The following is a 23294-nucleotide window of genomic DNA, read 5'->3' as shown; positions in this document are numbered from 1 at the left end:
GGTAGGCAAATATTTTTATTAGCAATAATCTCTGTCTTCTGATTATCTACAGATTTAAGAGCACACAATCATCCTGTACTTCACACATAGTGGCAGGAGGGAGGAGGAAACAAGCTAAGAGGCTCTAAATCCCTCCTAACACTTGCATCGTCCCTCTCAGCAAGATTAGCGCTGTCAACAGCTGCCTTCTGCATGTGTGTGCAGACCCTGCAGGCTGGGTTGGGGCGCCCAGGGCAGCTGGGAGGGCAAAGCTTGGGCCCTTGGTCTGTTGCTGCAGTCTGGTCTCTTTAGGACCAGACTGAACTGGGGCCAGTGGTCAGAACTGCTAGTGGCAGGGAGCAGGCTAGAGCCCCTCCAGAGCCAGGCAGGACCAGCAAGAGGCACGATTCTGCAGCCATGCTCAGTCAGAGCGGAAGAAGGTGGTCTTGGAGCTACGAGCCCTGGACTACTACCGAGAGTGAGGTCACAACCCAAGCTGGGGGCAGCCAGCAGCACAGAAGCATCTGCTCCACGGGGGCCCACTCTGGTTCCCAGGCCAGCGCTCCACCGTGGGCCGAGGGTAACTGCAACTATCACATCGAGGAGGACGAGGCTGGGGACGAGGAAGCGTGGAACAAGGATCTAGCTGAGGAGGGACAGCAGCCACAGGAGGCCACCACCTCCCAGCCGGACGACGACGACCTTCTCAGCGCATCGTCCACGCTGAATGTGAACGTGGGCGGCCACAGCTACCGCCTGGCCCGCCGCGCGCTGGCCCGCCACCCCGAGACCCGCCTGGGCCGCCTGGTTACCGCCAAGGGCCGCAGCCGCCAGCTGGGCCTGTGCGACGACTACGAGGCGCGGGACGACGAGTATTTCTTCGACCGCGACCCGGCGGTGTTCCAGCTGGTCTACAACTTCTACGCGTCCGGGCTGCTGCTGGTGCGCGACCAGCTGTGCCCGCGCGGCTTCCTGGAGGAGCTGGGCTACTGGGGCGTGCGGCTCAGGTGCACCCCGCGCTGCTGCCGCATCTGCTTCGAGGAGCGGCGCGAGGAGCTGAGCGAGCAGCTGACGATCCAGCGTGAGCTGCGCGCCCAGGCGCAGGCCGAGGAGGCCGACGAGCTCTTCCGAGACCTGCGCTTCTTCGGGCCACAGCGCCGATGCCTCTGGAACCTCCTGGAGAAGCCCTTCTCCTCCGTGGCCGCCAAGGTCATCGGGGTGGTCTCCGGCCTCTTCGTGCTGATTTCCGTCGTGGCGCTGGCGCTCAGCACGGTGGAGGAGATGCAGCAGCCGGCCGGGCAGGGCGCGGGCCCGCGGCCCCTCCTGGAGCACGTGGAGAGGGCGTGCATGGCCTTCTTCACGCTCGAGTTCCTGCTGCGCCTGAGCTCCACGCCCCACCTGCGGCGCTTTGCGCGCAGCGCCCTCAACCTGGTGGACCTGGTGGCCATCCTGCCGCTCTACCTGCAGCTGCTGCTCGAGGGCGTCACGGGCGAGGCCCCGGGCCGTGGCAAGGGCTCCCCGCGCGAGCACGACCTCGAGACGGTGGGCCGCGTGGGCCAGGTGCTGCGCCTCCTGCGCCTCCTGCGCATCTGCCGCATCCTCAAGCTCGCGCGCCACTCCACCGGCCTGCGCGCTTTCGGCTTCACGCTGCGCCAGTGCTACCAGCAGGTGGGCTGCCTGCTGCTCTTCATCGCCATAGGCGTCTTCGCCTTCTCCGCGGCCGCCTACTCCGTGGAGCATGACGTGCCAGGTACCAACTTCACCAGCATCCCCCACGCCTGGTGGTGGGCCGCGGTGAGTATCATCACCCGTGGGTCCCCCGCCCTCTTCCCAACCCAGCAGAAGCTGATCCTGGACCCTTTCCTTTTTTTATCAGTCATCTGTCTTTTGACCCTGATAGGCCCTGTCTTGCTCAGTGAACATTCCCTTTCCAGCAAGCAAGAAGAGATGAGTATTTATAGAGTTGAAATTCATAGACACTGTAGTCCAGTAACTAAATTTGACTTGATTCTAGGAATCCCCCAAATCTACATTTAATTTGAAAACCCTAGATAGGTAGATTTTGAGGAGGCATATGTGGGAAGCTTCATCATCATTCTGGTTGTTTGCCACTTATTGAATGCCTGCTGTCCTTTTTTAAAATGCTAGGCTTTTGTTGAGGTAACATTGGTTTACAACACTATATAAGACCTAGGAGTATAGAGTCACAGTTCTCGAGATGCATATTATCTGGTGGGTATACTGCCCTAACTCCAAAGCACCCATAATACTCCGCGGTAACCCAATGGGCCTCTTATTCCCCTTATTTCACACCCCCAGCCATCCCCTCCAATAGCCTCAACTCTACAGTCAGATTTCTAGGGTTTGTTTTGTTTCTTATATTCCACAAATGAGTGAAGTCATCTGATATTTGCCTTTCTCCTGACTTATTTCTCTTAGCATAAATCACAAGAGTCCATCTTTTCTAATAGCTGAATAGTATCCCATTGTGTATATATATATACCACATCTTCTTTATCCTCTCATCTGTTGTGGAGCACTGAGGTTGTTTTATAACTTAGCTAATGTATATAGTGCTGCAATGAACACAGGAGTGCATATATCCCTTTGAACTAGTGTTTTTGCATTCTCTAAGTAGAGGCTTAGGAGTGGAATTGCTAGATTATATGGTAGATATATTTTTAATATTTTGAGAAACCTTCATACTGCTTTCCATAGTGGCTGGATCAGTTTCCATTCCCTCTAACAGTGCACATGTGTTCCTTTTTCTCCACATCCTCATCAACGCTTTTGTTTCAGGTCTTTTTGATATGAGCCATTCTCGCAGGTATGAGATGGAATCTCCTGGTTTTGATTTGCATTTCCCTGGCAATAAGTGATGATGAGCACTTTTTCATGTGCCTGTTGGCCCTCTGCATGTCTATGTGGAGAAGTATTTGGCTCCTCTATCCACTTTCTGATTTGATTATTTGTTTTCATGTTGTTGGGTCATATCAGTCCCTTATCAGATATATGTTATACAAATATTGAAAAAATAAACAAAAATTGAATACCTGTTAAGTGTCTTCTAAAGTTTATCTTCTTTTACCATTGTGATGTGGTTATAATCACTTTTTTTTTTTAAGAGAACAATTTGGAAGTGGTTTCCATTTTTGTAGGACACTGTAAGTAAGTTTATAAAAGGAAGGGAGATTTGGCTAAAGAGGTCAACCTTAACTGAAGTACTCCTGACCGTAGGCTAAATCTGAGTGTGGAAAGAAGATATAAAACTGCAACTTCCTCCTTTATCACTAAAATTCTTTTGAAGACCAGGTATTATTATTATTACCCCATTTCACAGCTAGTTGGATTAAGGTGCAGAGAGTGTGAGTGCAGACATGTCACTAAAGGTAGGCACAATTGAAACCCGTGCCTGTCCTAATCTGAAATCCATGCCCTTTCCATGCCTAGCACTGTCTCTTTCAAGTTTTAGTTCTTCTGCATGACTTGCCTAATTTGCGATTAATAAATTAGTTACTTGTTATTGTTTTCTTTGATATTTGCCATTTTAAAAATTACAATGTATGCCCCTTACTCAAATATCATATTTTAACTCCCTGAGATGTCCCCTAATGCCTGGAAATGCTGATTGGGTCTTCTCAGGTCAGTGACACATGCAAAGGAAAGAACTGGGTGAATGGTTTTCTTTTTTTAAAAGTAGATTATTAATGGGTGTCCCTAGTGGCCTATAGGAGTGTCCACTGCTCCTCTTAGCAGTGCATTTCAGTCAATTCTACCTATTCTGTTCTCCACTCGGTCTCTGGTGAATCTTCTCACCACCCCTGCCCCCACACACCTCTGGCCCACACCCATTCTCTACACAAAAATTAACTTTTTTTTTTAAAGTACATATTTGTAATGCCATTAAAGGTATTAAGTAAATATAACCATTTTTTCCAGAAAGTATGTATTTTCAGCATTAACATCAGACACGTCAGAACCCACAGCCTGGTGTGAACATACAAGACAAACCAACTCAGCATTACTAATGGTGTAGTGCAGCATGTTGGCGAATTTATATTCTAGCTCAAATCTGCTATATTGACTGTGACCCTAAGAAATTAACTGTGAAACCTCATTCCCTCACTTCCAGTCCTTGGTTTCCTTGTCCCTAAGAGAAGGATGTGGAGCTATACATTTCACTGATTCTCTGTCCCTGGAAAGCAGAACACTCATATGTACAGCAGGATTGGGGAGCTTTCTGTGGTGCCAGGACATTAGGCTCTTCCAAATGAGCTAGCCAAATGCCACTCTGATCATATTCCAAATGATGAAAGGTCATCCCCATAGTGCATAAACTGTATGTACAGATGGGGATGATGGAGGAGGATGTGTCCCCAGCAAATGACATTTACTTTGGAGGTGAGTAAAGCAGAAAGGGAAAAGAACAAATCCACATGCTGATGATATAATACCACATTTTAGAAAGTCAAGTTTCCATTCACCTAAATATTTTAGAAGATTAGCATACATGAGCTGAGCCTGGTGGACTCTTTGATACTATAATTTTGACCTACAAAACTTTTTTACCTTGAATGTATTAATGAATTTTGATGAGGATTCTGCTGCAAATAGTGGATATATTTATTTTAATTGCCTGAGGTGAATGCCTATTGATCACATTTAATTTCTCAATCTGTTTAATATACAATCAAGTCTAAAAGTTAATTCAAGTTGTCTTCTTTGTACATGAACTAATTTAACTTAAGATCAGTGTTTTCCATCAATTTTACTAGAAAACCTGAATCACCTTTCGGTTTTTAATCTATAACAAATTTTAGTAATTACTACCTTTATAAATGTGAGTCTTCTTTTGTGGTTATTATCTCTATTAGGTACTATCTTTGCAAGCTGAAACTTGCATATTCCAGCCTTAGCATTTCTCAATATTAACTAAGACCTTTACAAATGGTCCTTGTCATTTTATTTTCAGAGAATTATCTATACTAGTAAAAATCATTATTAATCAGATAAAAGACAGATAGCTTGTATTTATTTCTTAACGAGACTATACAAACAATGGGAACAATTACCCTTGAATATTATAGAATTGCCAGGTTCTCCAAGACAAATATATTATTAACCCAGATCTTCTCTATAATTCTGATGATGTTGTTATGTAATAAACTTTCATATATCTCAGTAGAGCTAGAGAAAGAACACCATCAAAATGATATAAACAAAATGGCTTGTTTCCCACTAATTTGAAGATATATATGTACCCCCACAGCTACTGTAGCACTTTTTGCAGCCTAGAGCTAGACAACCCTATGTGACCATTGACAGATAAATGTGGTATATGTCCACAATGGAATATGACTCAACTATTAAAGAAAAAAGATAAAATTCTGCCATTCGCAAAAATGGATGGACCTAGAGGCTATTATGCTTAGTATAATAAATCAGAGAAAGACAAACAATATGATTTCACTCATATGTGGTACACAGAGAAACAAAACATTTAAATAAACTAAATAAAACTAAAATGGGGGCTCCCTGGTGGTGCAAGGGGTTAAGACACACCTTATGAAGCTATTCGCACCCACTACGGCACTAGTTCGATCCCCAGCCTGCCAGGGAGCTACCCACATGGCCTAGCAGACCTCTCCTTACTTTCCCGCTGCTCCCCTCAGCAGTGTGTCTCAGTCAGTCTGCCTGTTCTGTTCCTCACTCTGTCTCTGATGAATCCTCTCACTCACCTCCCTGCACCTCTGCCCTGTACCCCAGTTCTTGTATGTATATATAAATAAATCTTTTTAAAAAATGACTTTAAATAAAACAAAAATAGGGCCTCGCTGGTGGTGCAAGGGGTTAAGTCTCAGCACTATGAAGCTATCAATAGCCACTGTAGCACAAGTTTTATCCCAGTCAGGGAGCTACCCACATGGTGCAGCAGACCACTCCTGTCTTGCCAGCTGCTCCCCTTAGTAGTGTATTTCAGTAGATCCACCCATTCTGTTCCCCACTGTCTCTGGTGAATCCTCTCACCTCATATCCCCACACCTCTGGCCTACATCCCAGCTCTTGTATGCATAAATAAATCTTTAAAAAAAATAAATTTTTAGACTATAAGACCAAATTAGCAGTAACTGGGAGGGAACTGGGAAAAAGAGGTGGGTAAATCCATAAAAGGGAATATTGTATGGTGAAGGAGAGAATTGGACTTTTGGTGGCAAACTTATTGTAGTATATACATACATACATACATTGATTTCTAATGCTGCATACCCGAGACTTATACTATTCTAAGGCAGCATTACTTCAATACAAAGGGTGATGCATACAGTAGCTGAGGCGAGACACTATATATCTGAAACCTATATACACTATTGTAAATTAAGTTCATGTTACTTCGATAAAAAGAAAAATATTTAAAACTAAAATAGGCTAAAAAATCTAACCAAAATATAACATTGATCAGACCTTATGTGAATAATCAGGTTTAAAAAGCAAAACACACTTTAAAAAATTTAACAGCCAAGGGGCCTCCCCGGTGGCGCAGTGGTAGAGCGCTGGGTTGCGAAGCTGCCCGCGGCCTCTGCAGCGCTGGTTCGATCCCCGGCTGCTCCCCGGCCACCGGAGGAGGGTCCCACATGGCGAGCAGACCTCTCCTGCCGCCCGCTGCTCCCCTCAGCAGTGTACTTCGGTCCTTCTGCCTGCTCTGTTCCCCGCTCTGGCTCTGGTGAATTCTCTCACCCTCCCGCGCTTCTGACTGTACCCAGTGCATGTATAAACAAAAACAAACAAACAAACAAACAAATAAAGAAAAAACATGCCTCAAAAAAAAAAAAAATTTAACAGCCAAAATTTTAGGACCTCCAGGGATAAAACCAATCTTTAATAATAAAATATTTAAGCAGAAAATATTAAAAATATACCATGTATCCTTATATAGACACAGTTAAAAGATACAAATTATTAGGACCCATTCTTCATGTAACCTACGAAAATCTATCTTATTCATTCATTAAGTGAGAATTTCTGGAGCATCTCTAATGTGCCAAGTCGTACTCTAAAGAGTAGGGATACCAAGTAATAGAAAAAGACAGTAACATTCTTCCCTCCTGGAGTTTATACTCTAAAGGAGAAAGATAATAAATAATTTCAGGTATTTCTCTCTTATAGGAAAATAGGGTAAAGAATGCGTGGCAGAACCTACCTTTCATGGCAGAGTCAGAGAAGTTCTCTAAGAGAAGATGAATAAATAAAATATGAATAAGAAACTCATCTAAATAGACAAGATTAAACAGACATGAGAATTTGAGAAATGGAATCCTAAAAGTAACTCTGATCCAATGGTCTCTAAGCATCTTACTGATCATACATCATGTAATTTTGAGCATACACTCATGATAAATGAGTATTTAGCTGTTCATAAATTGTTATATATTGCCACAACAATGATGTGTCACAAACCACCCCAAATTACAATGGCTTAAAATGCAAAGCATTTATCTAGCTCATGAGTTTGCAAGTCAATGACTTAGGCTAGATTCAACTAGAAGTTTGTCTCATTTGGACTGGTGTAATTCCTTTATGTGTTTGATGGTCAGCTGGTGGAAAAGTGGAATGAAGGAGGAGATCAGGCTACATCTTCCATCCTCCAGATGGCATGTATCCCTGGCCGTGGCAAAAGACAAGAGAGAAAAAAAGTGTGTGTGCAAGCCCAGGCCGGCAGGCATGGGATATGTTTATGTTCATGCCATTTGCTTAACCCACAGGCCAGAGCAATTTTCACAAAGCCAGACCCAGAGTGACAGGGCAGAGCAGGTTAACCTAGCCACTGTAATAACACTCTACAAAGTTATATGGTAAAGAGCTCAGATACAGGAAGATACAGGGAACTGCTTTTCTTTTTATTGAAGTAAACATGAACTTAAAATAATTTACCGGGAAAGGGCTACCCCCACAGCCAGAAGTGAGCTGAAAAGCCCCCACAAGCCAGGCCCCATCTGGCTGCCAGTCAGAGCCCAGAGGGGGATCCAGCAATTTGAAGCCCAGCAGGTGAACCAGCCACTGCCCTGGCAGTCTGTGAGACTGCAAGACCCATCTCTGGAATTAAACAAATACAGAAGGAGGAGATTTTCTGTGACAGCAACCACTAACATAGTCATAATACCACTGCCCTACTGGACTTCTGGCATAACAGTTTTTGACTCGATTGGACTACCAGTTTCCGACATCCCAGAAAGAGCACACCAAAAAGATGCCAGCCAGTACCAGTGACACAGTGTTCCAACGCATGGAACAAATTAGAAAGCAAGTAGCAGGGAGAAGAAAACTACAAGCAACCAAGCAAGTCTTCAAGGAAAAGACACACAACAAAAAGAAAATCATCCACCAGAATGCAACAACAGTGACTTGGAAGAACTTCTGAGCCTCCCAGATAGAGAATTTAAAATTGCCATGATTAAAAAAACTGAAAGAAGTCATAAAGGAAAACAATGATAAGGGGGAAATAATCAACAATCAGAAGAATGAAATTGAGTCCCTAAAGAGGGAAGTGAAAGAAATGTAGATCAAAGGATTAATGGAGGAGTTAAAGAACTCCGGGAAAAGCAGTGAAAGCAGAATAGATGAAACGGAAGAACGAATAAGTACTCTCAAAGACACACAAAACAGAAAAGGAAAGAGAAGTATGAAGGAAAAAGAATGAAGAAAGACTTCAGGACCTATCTGACTCCATGAGGAAAGGAAATATAAGATTTATAGGAATCCCAAAAGGAGAGGAGAGAGACATAGGAACAGAGAAAATATTCAAGGAAATAACTGAAGAGAACTTCCCAAACATGAAGAAGGAGCTGAAAATAGACATACAAAAAGCAAGAACACCACCAAACTTCCATGATGAAAGGAAAAATATAGCAAGACACATAATAGTAAAGCTCCCAAGAATCCAAGACAAGGAAAAAATAATGAAGCTGACAGAGGGAAGAAACTGATAACATACAAAGGAAAACCAATCAGGCAGACATCAGACTTCTCCGAAGAAACACTACGGATAAGGAGAGAGTGGAGGGACACAGTCAACAAACTCCAAGACCACAAATGACAACCAAGAATACTCTATCCCTCAAAGCTTTCCTTCCTCTCTGAAGAAAGAATAAGGACCTTCCCAGACAAACAGAAACTCTGGAATTTCATTATGACTAAACCCCTACTCCAAAAAATACTACAAGGGTCCTAAAGCCAGAACCAACAGAGGGATGAATAAGAATGAAACAACAAAAAAAATAATTAAAAAAATAAATAAAACAGAAAAAAGACAAAATGGCAAATATAGACACTAACATATCAATATTAACTCTAAATGTAAATGGACTAAACTCTTCAATAAAAAGACACAGAGTTGTAGGCTGGATTAAGAAACAAAACCCAACCTATTGCTGTCTCCAGGAAACACATTTAACTACAAAACATGAAAATAGACTCAAAGGATGGAAAACAATCCTACCAGCAAATGGACCAAAAAAGAAGGCAGAAACAGCTATACTTATATCAGATAAAACAGATTTCAAACTCAAAAAGGTAAAAAGAGACTGTGACAGTCACTACATTATGATTAAGGGGACAATACTTCAAGAAGAATTAACACACATTAACATATACTCACCAAATGAAGGAGCACCAAAATATATCAGACAACTATTATCATCTGTGAAAACAGACATCAGAGAAAACACATATGTAATAGGAGACTTCAACACACCACTATCAACAATAGATAGATCAATGAGACAAAAAATAAGTGAGGACACTAAAACTCTAAATAAGAATCTAGACCTCATGGGCTTAACAGACATCTATAGAACACTAAACACCCCAAAATCTGAGTACACATTTTTCTCAAAAGCACACGGGTCATTTTCCAGGAACAATCACATACTGGAACACAAGACAAACATCAACAGATACACCAAGAATGAAATCATACCAACCATCTTCTCTGACTGTGAAGGCATCAAACTAGAAATAAACATAAAAAGAAGGCAAGGAACCCTCCTACCTCATGGAGATTGAAACCCACACTACTGGAAGACCACTGGACTAATAAGGAGATCAAAGAAGAAATTAAAAAATACTTTGAGTTGAATGACAAGGAGGACACCAATTTCTTAAATGTATGGGAAGCAGCAAAAGCAGTAATAAGAGGAAAATATATAGCAAAAGAGGCTCACATCAAGAAACAAGAAAGAACTCAAAGAAACAACCTAATTTCAAAGCTCAAAGAACTAGAAAAAGAACAACAAAAAACCCTAAAATCAGTAGAAGAAAAGAAATAATAAAAACCAAAGCAGATATAAATGAAATTGAAACTAAAAAAAAATCCAAAAGATCAATGAAACCAAAAGTTGATTCTTTGAAAAAATAAATAAAATAGACAAACTCCTAGTCAGGCTCACAAAGAAAAAACGGGAGAAACAGTTATATGAACAGTTATATGCAAACAAGCTCAACAATCTAGAAGAAATGGACAAATTCCTACAATTCTACAATCACCCAAAGCTAGATAAAGAAGAAATAGAACACCTAAACAGACCAATTACAAGTAGTGAAATTGAAATGGTAATCAAAACCCTCCGCAAAAACAAAAGCCCAGGACCAGATGGATTTACAAATGAATTCTACCAAACATTCAGAAATGAATTAGTGCCTATCCTACATAAACTCTTTCAAAAAATTGAGAAGGAAGGGATAATACCAAACACATTCTATGAAGCCAACATTACACTAATACCAAAATTGAACAAGGACAACATAAAATAAGAACACTACAGGCCATTCTCTTTAATGAACATTAATGCAAAAATCCTCAATAAAATTTTAGCTATCAGAATCCAACAATGTATCCATAAGATAATTCACCACAACCAGTAGGATTTATTCCAGGGACACAAGTATGGTTTAACATCTGAAAATCAATCCATGTAATCCAACACATCAACAACAAGAAATATAAAAACCATATGATAATATCAACAGATGCTGAGAAAGCTTTCCACAAAATACAACACCCATTTATGATAAAGGCCCTTGAAATTCTCGGGATACAAGAAACATACCTCAACATTATAAAGGCCATACATGACAAGCCCATAGCCAATATCATTCTCAATGGTGAAAAGTGAAAGCATTTCCATTAAGATCTGGAACAAGACAAGGATGTCCACTCTCACCACTGCTTTACAATATAATACTGGAAGTCCTAGCCAGAGCAATAAGACAAGAGAAAGACATACAACGAATCCAAATAGGGAAGGAAGAAGACAAACTATTCACTATTCATATTATATATGATAATATACATAGAGAACACCAAAAACACCACTGAAAAACTAATTAAATTAGTCAATCCATTTAGTAAAGTAGCAGGATACAAAATCAACACACAAAGACAGTAGCCTTCCTATACACAAACAATAAATCTAAAGAAGAAATCAAGAAAACCATCCCTTTTATTATTAAAACAAAAAAAAATCAAATACTTGGGAATAAACCTAACAAAAGAGGTGAAAGACCTATACAAAGAAAACTATAAAACTGTTAAAAGAAATAGAAGAAGCACAAAGAAATGGAAAGTCATCCCCTGCTCATAGATTGGAAGAATTAACATTATCAAAATGGCCATCCTACCAAAAGCAATTTACAGATTCAATGCTATTCTAATAAAAAATTCCAATGACATTCTTCAAAAAAAATAGAACAAATATTGATGAAATTCACATGGAACCACTAAAAACCCAGAGGCGAAAGCTCTCCTGGGGGGGGGGGGGAAGAAGGGAAAGGAGGCATCACATGCCCAGATTTCAAACTATACTACAAAGCCATAATCATCAAAACTGCATGGTATTGGAACAAGAACAGACACACAGATAAATGGAACCAAATAGAAAATCCAGATATAAACCCACAGATTTACAGTTAACTAATCTTTGACCATGGAGCAAAGAATATGCAATGGAACAAAGAAAGTTTGTTCAATAAATGGTGCTGGGAAAACTGAGTTGCTACATGCAAAAGAATGAATCTGACTACTGCCTCACACCATGCACAAAAACCAACTCAAAAGGGATTAAAGAACTAGACATAAGACATGAAAACCTAAAATATAGAGAAGGAAATACAGGTGAAACACTACATGACATGCACCTCAGCAACATTTAAAGACTCATCACCCAAAGCAATGATACTGAAGGCAAAGATAAACAGATGGGACTACATCAAATTAAAGAGCTTCTGTACAGCAAAAGAGACAGTAAGCAAAACAAAGAGATCACCAACTGGGAGAAAATTTTTGCACACAACACTAATGATAAAGGACTTATCACAAAAATCTACAAAGAGCTGAAGAGACTCAACAAAAACAAAGTAAATAATCCAGTCAAAAAATGGGCAAAAGAGGGCCTCCCCGGTGGCGCAGCGGTTGAGCGCTGGGTTGCGAAACTGCGCGCGGCCTCTGCGGCGCCAGTTCGATCCCCGGCTGCTCCCCGGCCACCAGAGGAGGGTCCCACATGGCGTGCAGACCTCTCCTGCCGCCCGCTGCTCCCCTCAGCAGTGTACTTCGGTCCTTCTGCCTGCTCTGCTCCCCGCTCTGGCTCTGGTGAATTCTCTCACCCTCCTGCGCTTCTGACTGTACCCAGTGCATGTATAAACAAAAACAAACAAACAAACCAGCAAACAAATAAATAAAGCATGCCTCTATAAAAAAAAAAAAAAAAATGGGCAAAAGAGCTAAAAAGAAACTTCTCCAAAGAGGAAACACAATTGGCCAAAGGGCATATGAAAAAATGTTCAGCATCACTTGTAATCAGGGAAATGCAAATCAAAACTACAATGAGATACCATCTTATACCAGTGAGAATGGCACATTGTAAAAAATCTAGCTACAACAAATGTTGGCGAGGATGTGGAGAAAAAGGAACTCTCCTGCACCACTGGTGGGAGTGCAAACTGGTCCAACCACTATGGAAAGCTGTGTGAAGATTCTTCAACCTGCTAAAGATGGAGCTTCCATATGATCCAGCAATTCCACTCCTAGGTATTTACCCAAAGGACACAGAATCATTAATTTAAAAGGGGCACCTGCACCCCTATATTTATAGCAGCACTATTTACAATAGCTAAGCTATGGAAACAACCCAAATGCCCAAAAATAGATGACTGGATCAAGAAGATGTGGTACATATACACCATGGAATATTACTCAGCATTCAAAAAAGATAAACACATGCAATTTGCAGCAACATGGATGGCGCTGTAAGGAATCATGCTCAGCGAAATAAGCCAGAAAGAAAGAATAATACCAGATGGTCTCACTCATAGCAGGAATTTAGAAAACCTAAATAAGGGATCAGGAAAATGACTAATTATAATAAAGTAAAAATCAAAATCAACAAGCAACTATAAACCAGACACACACTGTGGGGGGGGAGGTGAGGAGGGATTAAGGTCAAAACAAGGTGGGGGGGGAATTGTACAGGGACTATAACCAAGATGAAAATGCATACCTTGTGCAAAAATGAAAAATGATGTAAAAATATATAAAATAAAATTTACAAGTGTATAGGTTTCAGATGTAATACAGTCATTCTACTACAGTAAGGTGTTGCTGCTCATTTATATGCCTCAGAAAACACACTTTCATACATTGAAAAGAAAAATATCAAATGGTTTAAATTATAGGTGGAACATTGGAAAACCAAAAAAGGGTCAGGATAAAGAGAAAACTTGCAAGCTGACCACAGATTTGAGGCATACAGCAAGGGAGGGGCAGAGAGAGGGGTCAAAAGAGGGGAGAAAAGAGCACAAGGGACAGGTGCTATGGTGGTGGGTGAACAACAGGGACTGCATCCGAGAGAACAATGATGTAAGGAAAAAGAAAAATATGATTGATATTTTCTTGTGTCACTCCAGTGCTGTATCCCATGTGGTCTATTCACCTTCAGAGATAGATTCTCTCATTCATTCATCTGTTTTTAGTACTTCCAGACAACCTCAAAATCTGACTTGTTTTTAATAATCTTCCCTGTCTCTATGCCAAGGTTCCTGCAACCTTCCTCTGTAATTCAGCTCAGGGTTTTAAGAGGAATACAGTAATTTTCATTATTGTGGATTCTTCTACAGCTGCAAAACAAATCCCTCATGTACACTCATGTCTGCAAACACTCCTGCATTTGGATAAAAGATAAGCCCATCCTATTTATCTGTCAAATGGAGGTTATTTGTAAGCATTGCTGTAATAGAAAACATATGTAAAATGCTAACCTGCACCCCATCTACAATAAATAGAAGCTACCATATTTGACTAGTTGATGATCTTTTTCACGTGGAAACAATAACCTTTGCCTCCAGATTTGTTTTTGGAAAATTAAAACAGAAGTTATCCCTTTTCTACTGGAGAAAAGAGAGAGACTGTAACATACAAAAGGGTCAACTGTTCTATCTTGGGAGAACTTCTGAGTGTCCAGAGAAACAGGCCCATGCCTGGAACAACTCCAGGCATCTCGGGGCCATCCGGGTAGCCTGGGTGTGGGACGTGCATGGCACAGCTCAATGGGAACAATTGGCTCTATGGTGAGGCAGTCATCAGTGGCCTCCAGTGTGACTATGTTTTTAAGTATAAAGGGACAATTTGACTGTTCTAAAGCCATTTCCTTCTGAGCTTTCCAGAACAAGTTAAAGCTGTAGAAGCCAAACTGGGAAACTGTGTCATGAACTCATTTCTTCAAACCAACAACAACAACTCTTCAAAAAGATTTATCTGTAGTCAGGGCATCAGATAATTATGCTCCAGAGACCTTGCTCCCATTTTTGTTTTCTTAAAGGTATGTTATCATTTCCTTGCAAATAGGTGGCATTTAGAAGTTCACGGAGATTTATTTTACTTTATGTTTCATTTTTATTGATTGCTTGCTTGATTTAGGAGACCTATTTGGAAGAAGAATCAGTCAAGTTACAGTCAGGAAAATGGAAAACAAAGGGAACTTGACACAGGGAGTTAGATATATGGGTGCTGGAAGACTGCAAGAACAAAAACGGGAATGTGAGATAACCCAAAGACTGGTAGCCGGAGAAAGTATCTGCCCGCCTTAGAACTAGGGCAACAAATAAGAACAGGTTGAGTTGCCCAACCTAGTAGTACAGAGGTGAAGCCACTGTGTGACTGTTACAGGGACCCCTCAGATGGCACCGCAGGTTGCACTGTGGTGGGAGAGCCAAGAGATGCCTGAGCCACAGCTACCTGCTGCTATTGGAGAATGACAGCAGAAATTGCAAGTACAGAGAGAGATCATTCTCTCCTCATTCACCTTCTAGTCTCCCAACGTCTCTCTTTGGCAGAACACAACCAGAAGACAGAGGGCAAAGGTGCCTGGGAAATGTGTTCTGTAGACTTCCAGCTGCGAATCACAGAAAAGGGTTCAGAAGGGTGTCAGGCTTGGAACTGAAACAGGTAAATGGCTGGTACAGAAGACATTAAAGGTCTAGCCCCTTCAGAAATGGCACAGGGGTTGTAAATGGTGTCATGGCTGTTAGATTCTTTTTTTTTTTTTTTAAGATTTATTTTATTTATTTATTTATTTATTTATTTATTTGTTTATTTATTTATTTATTTATTTATTTATACAAGCACTGGGTACAGTCAGAAGTGCGGGAGGGTGAGAGAATTCACCAGAGCCAGAGCAGCTAGCAGAGCAGGCAGAAGGACCGAAGTACACTGCTGAGGGGAGCAGCGGGCGGCAGGAGAGGTCTGCGCGCCATGTGGGACCCTCCTCCGGTGGCCGGGGAGGAGCCGGGGATCGAACCAGCGCTGCAGAGGCTGCAGGCAGCTTCACAACCCAGCGCTCAACCGCTGCGCCACCGGGGAGGCCCTGTTAGATTCTTATATGACTTGTGATCTTGTAGACTCCTGATTTGGGGTAGCCCCTTTTTTTCTTTAAGCTATGCTTCTCCTCTTGGCCAGTGTAACTCAAGAGGGCCATGATAGAACTGTATGTACCAAGTAAGCTGAGAAGATAGAGCTTCGGCATTATGGGGAGAGGTGATGAACCACACTATAGAGAGATGAGTAGATCCCAAACTTGCCTTTGCTTTTACACATCTCCCCCTGGCACACAATTTATACACACATCAGAACTTTAATATACAGATGAGGGTGGTGGTTCTCTTCAAGGTGGTCACCCCTAACCTAATTCTAACAGTGCTTTCCCTGATCATTCTTTGAATTCCACAGGGGAATTATCCTCAGAGCCTGCGACATGTCTATTTTTTTTTTTCTAATGGTGCTAAATCTTTACCTTTTTGAGAGTGGATTCAATATTTTTAAATAGTCAAGACCTTTAAGTTTGAGAGTGGCACCCAGAGGAGGATAAGACCACTTGTTTCAAGGCCATGCTACTGATTCTTGCGCAGACTATAATCCAAAAGAGGAATTCCTAAGATATTTATAGCAACAACAGCATGAATATGCTAAGTATAGTCTTTGAAACTAAATCCCTTGAAGGGCAGCATGCACTGAGCTATTAGTAATTTTAGCTAGAAAACATTAATCTTTACCACCTCAGATTCTTTGGGGAAAATAAGAGGGGGTGTTATATTTTGAAAAATCAGTTTTTATTCTTTGGGATTGTAATACCTAGGTACATTACCAGGTGCCAAGGTTTTATCTAAGCCTAGTTTGTTATGAAGGAAATAAACATTCCTTGTTGAAGGAGAATTTCAAGTATAGTCATTCTAAGGGCTCAGAGAAAAAAATGGACGCTGTCCTCCTGGTAATGTTTAGCAGGCCAGGGTTTGCTGATTAGTGGGTAAGCTGCTAGAGGAAGAGCTCATACTGGCTTTGGGGAGCTAACGAATAGGCAAAACGTGCATATTTTCAACAGAATGGTAAGTTTCCACTTTACAGAATAGCTGAGCCAGCCAGTTGTTTCATTTTTTTTTTTTTTTTTAATATTCAGAAGGTCACATTTTTCAAACCCAACTCCCCTGAATATGAGAACTCACTTTGTGAGGTCACCTGGGTCAATTTAGGGCCTTCAATTTTTAATGCTCATCCAGGGAGAAGTGGTTTGGCCTGTGGAACATGGAGAAAACATCCCCTAAGGCCAAGGGATTCTGAGTTCTTCTTGAAGCCAAAGAGCAAAATGCAGATCACTTATTGAGTCAAATTATCCATAAAACAGACAATGAATAAATTAGCTATGCATTTTGAGCAAATGCTTTGGAAATTGTTATACAGAGTCTCCTAACAGAAAAGATCTTTTCTCTAAAAATAGAAATCTAAGATATACAAAAAATATTTAGACCATATTATACACATCAACTATCAAGTCTTTCTTAAGCCAATTCTCTTTGCTTTTGACTCTTCACTCAAAGTTCAGCCAAAAAAACAAAAGAAAAAATGAGGTTGGGAGTGAAGCAAAGCCAGTGTGGACATTGCTCAAAACGTCACAATACTCTATCTAAGTTGTTTTCCTTCCTCTGTAGCCTCCACCCTGCACCTTTGGGGGGCTTACACCAAAACCTCTGCTTTGACCTTTTGTAAATGCTTCATGTTCCAAAACTCTCTCTTCCTGTCACTCTGTAAACTCTAGCCTTGTCCACAGAGAGTGCAGCTGACCCTTGAACAGCACAGGGGCCAGGCACTCACCCTCCACACAGTCGAAAATCCATGTGTAATTTCTGATGCCCCCCAAAACTTTACTAATGGTTTGAAGTTGAGCTTTACCTAAAACATGAAGAAACAATTAACCTGTATTTTGTATGTGTATTATATATTGTATTCTTACAATAAAGTAAGTTGAAAAAAAGAAAATGTTAAGAAAATAAGGACGAAGTATATTTCCAGTGCTGTACTTTATCAACACTGCAAGTTTGTATCATCTGTTATAAGTGTTTATGTAAGAAACTGCATGTGCAAGTGAATCCATGTAGTTCAAACCCATATTGTTCGAGGGTCAACAACTGTACAGACGTGTAAGCGATGACATTAGTGACATACAACAGCTATTGTTTGATTCATATGCCTGGACAGAGATCTGACCCAGGTCCTTACTTTTGGTGTGGCCTGTGACAAAGAAACACACACACGGGCACAAAAGCACACAAGCACACTCTGAGACTAACCCATGACCTCACTTTATCACTGCCTCTCATCAACTTTTGGTCCGGAAGGCAGGAAGGGAGAATCTCTACTGCAGCCCTCCAACCTCCCGCACGTGGCATTCAGCAGGAGCCAGGGAGGATCTTGTGGCATGGTCACTGGTTTAATAAGCATAAGAACATGATGGCCTAGATGCCCTGAGCCAGGCATTCCTTCAAGTCCCAAAACAGCCCAGAAAGGTAAGTACTACTATTCTCATGGCATTTCAGAAATAGACACTGAAATGCCTATTTCTGAGACAGGAGTATTTAGGCAATTGCATTTAGGCACCTTGTCCAACTCATAGTTGGGAAATGGCTTCAGACTCAAGGAGTCAAGTGCCACACCTCTTTCCTCACCCTCATCTACACCACCCTGCCCCTCTTAGGAGCTTGATGGTGATCTCCCACCTTGGGAATGCACGGCCCGTCCCTCAGCAGGTCTCTCACGGGTGGGAGAGCAGTGGGAGGTGGTGTGTCTCCCATCCTGAAGAAGAGGCACAACCTTGTCCTTTCTAGAGGCTGGATGGAACTGTGGTTCTCATCAGCTCCAGCCAATTTGCTCAGCTGGGCCCTCTATATTCCGTTCTAACTAATCACTCACAGTTCTGCTAAGCTCAAAGGAACTCTCGCATCAACAAAACAAAAATATTTACTTTTCTAAGCTAAAGGCCATCTTGGTAAGAATCAGCAGCAAAACTTTAGGAACTTTACTACCATCTGCTGGAAAATTATGGCAAAAATCAGTGAAGCAAATAATGCCCCCTGGAGTTGTGCAACACACATTTTTTTCCCAACAGTAAGTAACAGACCTGCTTAGTCAGTTTGGCAATGGTCTGGGGACAAAAGGAAGTCTTGGTACATGAAGCATAACAAACAAACCCTGAGAGATTTTCCTGGGATTTCTCAGCCTACACTGACTGATAACTAGTCCCACAGGTATCTGTATTTTTAAACAGAAGCTTGTTAACCTAAATAGATCTCTAATTAGTGAAATTTAAAGCCATACGACAAGAGTGATGGGAAGAATATTATGCAGGGCGAGCATGCTTTTGGTCGGTGATATCTTACAGCAATCCCTTTGCAAAATAATGAGTGTGTTTCTCCAGATATCTACAATTAAAGCACCTTCATGGTGCTGTAACATAACAACTCTCAGAAATATTAACGTAACAACTCTCAGAAATGACATAACAACTACATAACAACTCAACAGTCTCCATTCTGAAGATGAGAGAAGAATGACACAGAGGAGGTATAGTTTAATGCCTTTTATGTGCCCAAAACTCTGGTAAGTTCTTTACATTGATTTCCTTACTGAGTCTTCGTGAGACTCCGGAGAGTTAGGCATCATCCTCCTGTTTCAGATGTACAAACAGACTTAAAGACTCTGAATGTTTTGCCCAAGGTCACTCAGCTGGCAAGGGTCAGAGTCAGGACTTGAACCCAGGTCTGACTGGTTGGAAGAAAGCACTCTTTCCAGGACTTCTATGTTGTAGCAAACCCAGGGACTTTGGTCCTAAAGCTCCCCCCCCACTGCTGCAGGAAGGAAAAGGTCACATTTATTGAGCCCATTCTGTACCAGAAACTTGACAGATTATCATGTGCACACTTCACAACAACCATTTGAAGTAGGCCTTATCTCCCCATATTGAAGAAAAGAAAATATGTAAGTGATAGTCAGGATATAAACCCAAGTCTTTTAGCTCCAAAACTTGTGTTCTTGCCATCACACAGGACCTGCAGGCAAACTTTCTGGTACCTCCTAAAGCTGGCTCTGGGGGGCGCTGTTAACACAAGCCACATGTCCCTTCAGGGAGACTGAACACTTGTCTGCCGGATTCCCTCCCTTCCTCACAGTGCTAACAGCTGCGTCCTTCCTGTACAGGTGAGCATCGCCACTGTGGGCTATGGAGACATGTACCCAGAGACCCACCTGGGCAGGCTCTTTGCCTTCCTCTGCATTGCTTTTGGGATTATCCTCAATGGGATGCCCATTTCCATCCTCTACAACAAGTTCTCTGATTACTACAGCAAGCTCAAGGCTTATGAGTACACCACGATCCGAAGGGAAAGGGGAAATGTGGAATTCATGCAGAGAGCCAGAAAGAAGATGGCAGAGTGTGTGGCTGGAAGCAGCCCATAGCCCACCGCAAGACAGCAGAGTGAGTATTTTCTACATGTAGCTGGTGGTCCCGTGAAGGCCTAGGCTCCATTCCTCCTTGGATTTTTTTTTTTATTTGGTAGAAAAATTTTATTTATTTTGTGTATTTTTTCTTCTTCCGAATACATTTTTTTCATTTTATTTTTATATTCCCCATACAATTGCAACTCCCTTATTTTGACCCCAACTCCTCCTTCCCCCCTACCTCCATAGTGTGTCTCTGGTTCATAGTTGTTTGTTGATTTTGATTTTTTCTTTCTTATAGTTATTCTTTTTCCTGGTCCCTTATTTAGGTTTTCTAGATTCCTGCTATGAGTGAAGAAGAAATCAAGAAAACCATTCCTTTTATTATTGAAACAAAAAAAATCAAATACCTGGGAATAAACCTAAAAAAGAAGTAAAGGACCTATACAAAGAAAACTATAAAACACTGTTAAAAGAAATAGAAGTAGGGCCTCCCCGGTGGCGCAGCGGTTGGGCGCTGGGTTGCGAAGCTGCCTGCGGACTTTGCAGCGCCGGTTCGATCCCCGGCTGCTCTCCGGCCACTGGAGGAGGGTCCCACATGGCGCGCAGACCTCTCCTGCCGCCCGCTGCTCCCCTCAGCAGTGTACTTCGGTCCTTCTGCCTGCTCTGCTCCCCGCTCTGGCTCTGGTGAATTCTCTCACCCTCCCGCGCTTCTGACTGTGCCCAGTGCATGTACAAATAAATACATAAATAAATAAATAAATAAATACATGCCTCTCTTTAAAAAAAAAAAAAAAAAGAAATAGAAGTAGACACAAAGAAATGGAAATACATCCCCTGCTCATGGATTGGAAGAATTAATATTATCAAAATGGCCATCCTACCAAAAGCAATCTACAGATTCAATGCTATCCAATTAAAATTTCAATGTCATTCTTCAAAGAAATAGAAAAAATATTGATGAAATTCATATGGAGCCACCAAAACCCCCGAATAGCCAAATCCCTCCTGGGAAAAAAAAAAAAAGGAATGGAGGCATCATTCTCCCAGATTTCAAACTATACTACAAAGCCATAATAATCAAAACTCCTTGCATGTTTTATCATCAGATTGAAAGTGAAAGGGCATGTGATGCAGACGTACGCACAGGATGCTTGATTCACAAAGATCAACCCCTAGAAATGTTCATTTTGGCCTAAACTTGGCCTGCCTCATAGTGCTCTTTAACTCACTACATTTTGTGGGTGTCTGCCCTGATTTTGAACACTCCGTTAGAGGAGCAACATCTTACATTTCTTTTGTCGCTTCTCGTGGCTTCATAATAAACATATCGAGACTCAAGTAGAGAAGAATTTTCTCACTTTAAAGAAAAAAAAACCTCCTTAATTTTCTGGAGAGGGCCACAGAAGACCTGGAGTTAGACCAACCTCGGTCAGAAGTCCAGATGCACCAGCTGTATATAAGGCAGGTTATTTTAACTGTCCAAATCTCAGTTTCTTCAACTGTGAAACATGGGTAATAAGACCTACCTTGTAATATTCGCATGGGGATGGGTGATAATACATGTAAATGTTCAATAAACGGTAGTTGTTAAAATTGTTTGAGTGGGGATTGTATAGCAGATTCTGTAGACCAATGGTTCTCCACCGATTTGTTGCCTCTCCCACCCTCCAGCCCCCACCCCACTCCCTGTCCCCAGCACACTTGGCAATATTTAGAGATGTTTTCATTGCCACTGCTAGGACAGAGAATGAGGGGAGCACCAGGCATCTAATAGGTAGAGACCTGGGATGCTGCTGAACACACCCAGGACAGCCCCATAACAAAGAATTATCTGACTTAAATATCAGTAGTGCTGAAGTTGAGAGATCTCGGGCTTGACAAGATGGGAGTCCCCAGCCTTGACCTGTAAAACATGCCAAAGTGTGCTAGTCCCCCTCCCTTGGTTGCAGCCCCGTGTGTCCTCTCCTCGAAAGGACTCCTTTCCAGGAGAAAAAAAAGAAAACCATCCCTGCCTTTTGGACATTAGTTCTGCACCAAGCACTAAACAAAGGGAATTCAGTTGACTGGGCCCTCTGCGTGGCTTCATTGGCGGTGGACTAGAAAACCAGTTACCACAGCAGGTCATCCTGAGTCCTCTCTCTGCCCCTTCCTCCTCTTAATCCCTTTCTCCTTCTATAAAACTATTGGAAACTGAAGTCCTAGCATGTGAAGACTCTTGGATCTAACAAACAGAGGTTGCCCCCATAACTGGGGCCTGTCATATTGAGCATCAGGTTTGTCTCAGGGAATGACTAGATCTACACTCGTGTCATATAAAGAAAAGCAATCATTTTGTGCTTTCTTAAAAAGACACTATGGATGCATTTTACAATAGTTAACTTATGTTTCTTTTTTCATTTAGGAAGAAACAAATTCAGAAAGGACAAGTAATTTAGCCCACTTCACACAGCCAGTAAATGGTGGGACTGGGCTTCAAGCCCAAGTCTGTCTAATCCCTGACTCTTGCTCAAACTAAAGTTTGTGTGTCAGCATCATTTTGAGAACCATGGTTAAATCACTTCATTCTCATGAGGAATGACTATGAAACTAGGGTGCAGCTGGCAAAACTGGATCGGAGTCTCTCTCCCCCTTACTTTAAGCATCCTAATATCATCATAAAAGACCTGATAGGTGCATGGCAAACAGAAGCCCTACTACTGTAAGGCTGCTAATTAAAATACAGGATGCCAGAGGAGGGGGCGGAGCAACATGGCGGCGAGGAGACGCTGCGAGTAAGATCTCCCATTAAAAAAAGTTAATAGGGAGGAAAAGCGGCAGGTCCCAGTGAGAACTGGGACACGGAAGATAAACGGACGACTCCAGCAAACTGCCCAAAGAAGAAAGTTGCCATAAAAGAGGACGAGAAGGGAGGGAAGCGCAGAACCCTGCTCCCCTCCCCCGCCCACAGAGGCGGCACTCTCCGACAGGCAGAGAGGAGGGAAACAACAAACCAAAACAGCCACCAAGA

At 42.0% G+C, this 23294-nt stretch overlaps 1 protein-coding gene across 1 annotated transcript; it reads left to right on the top strand.

Moving 5' to 3' along the window:
• Nucleotides 1-396: 396 nt before the first annotated feature.
• KCNV2 (potassium voltage-gated channel modifier subfamily V member 2) lies at nucleotides 397-21383 on the top strand (the record flags this gene model as incomplete). The annotated part of the gene is made up of 2 exons (XM_084239023.1): nucleotides 397-1773; nucleotides 20045-21383. 2 exons carry the CDS (start codon nucleotides 397-399, stop codon nucleotides 20300-20302), a joined length of 1635 nt encoding a protein of 544 aa, XP_084095149.1. The 3' UTR covers nucleotides 20303-21383.
• Between the last annotated feature and the right edge of the window lie 1911 nt (nucleotides 21384-23294).

The sequence above is a fragment of the Talpa europaea genome (genome assembly GCF_964194135.1).
Source record: "Talpa europaea genome assembly, chromosome: 7".
Classification (NCBI taxonomy): Eukaryota; Metazoa; Chordata; class Mammalia; order Eulipotyphla; family Talpidae; genus Talpa; species Talpa europaea.
Note: the sequence above shows the minus strand (reverse complement) of the source record. Positions and strands in the feature narration are given on the sequence as shown.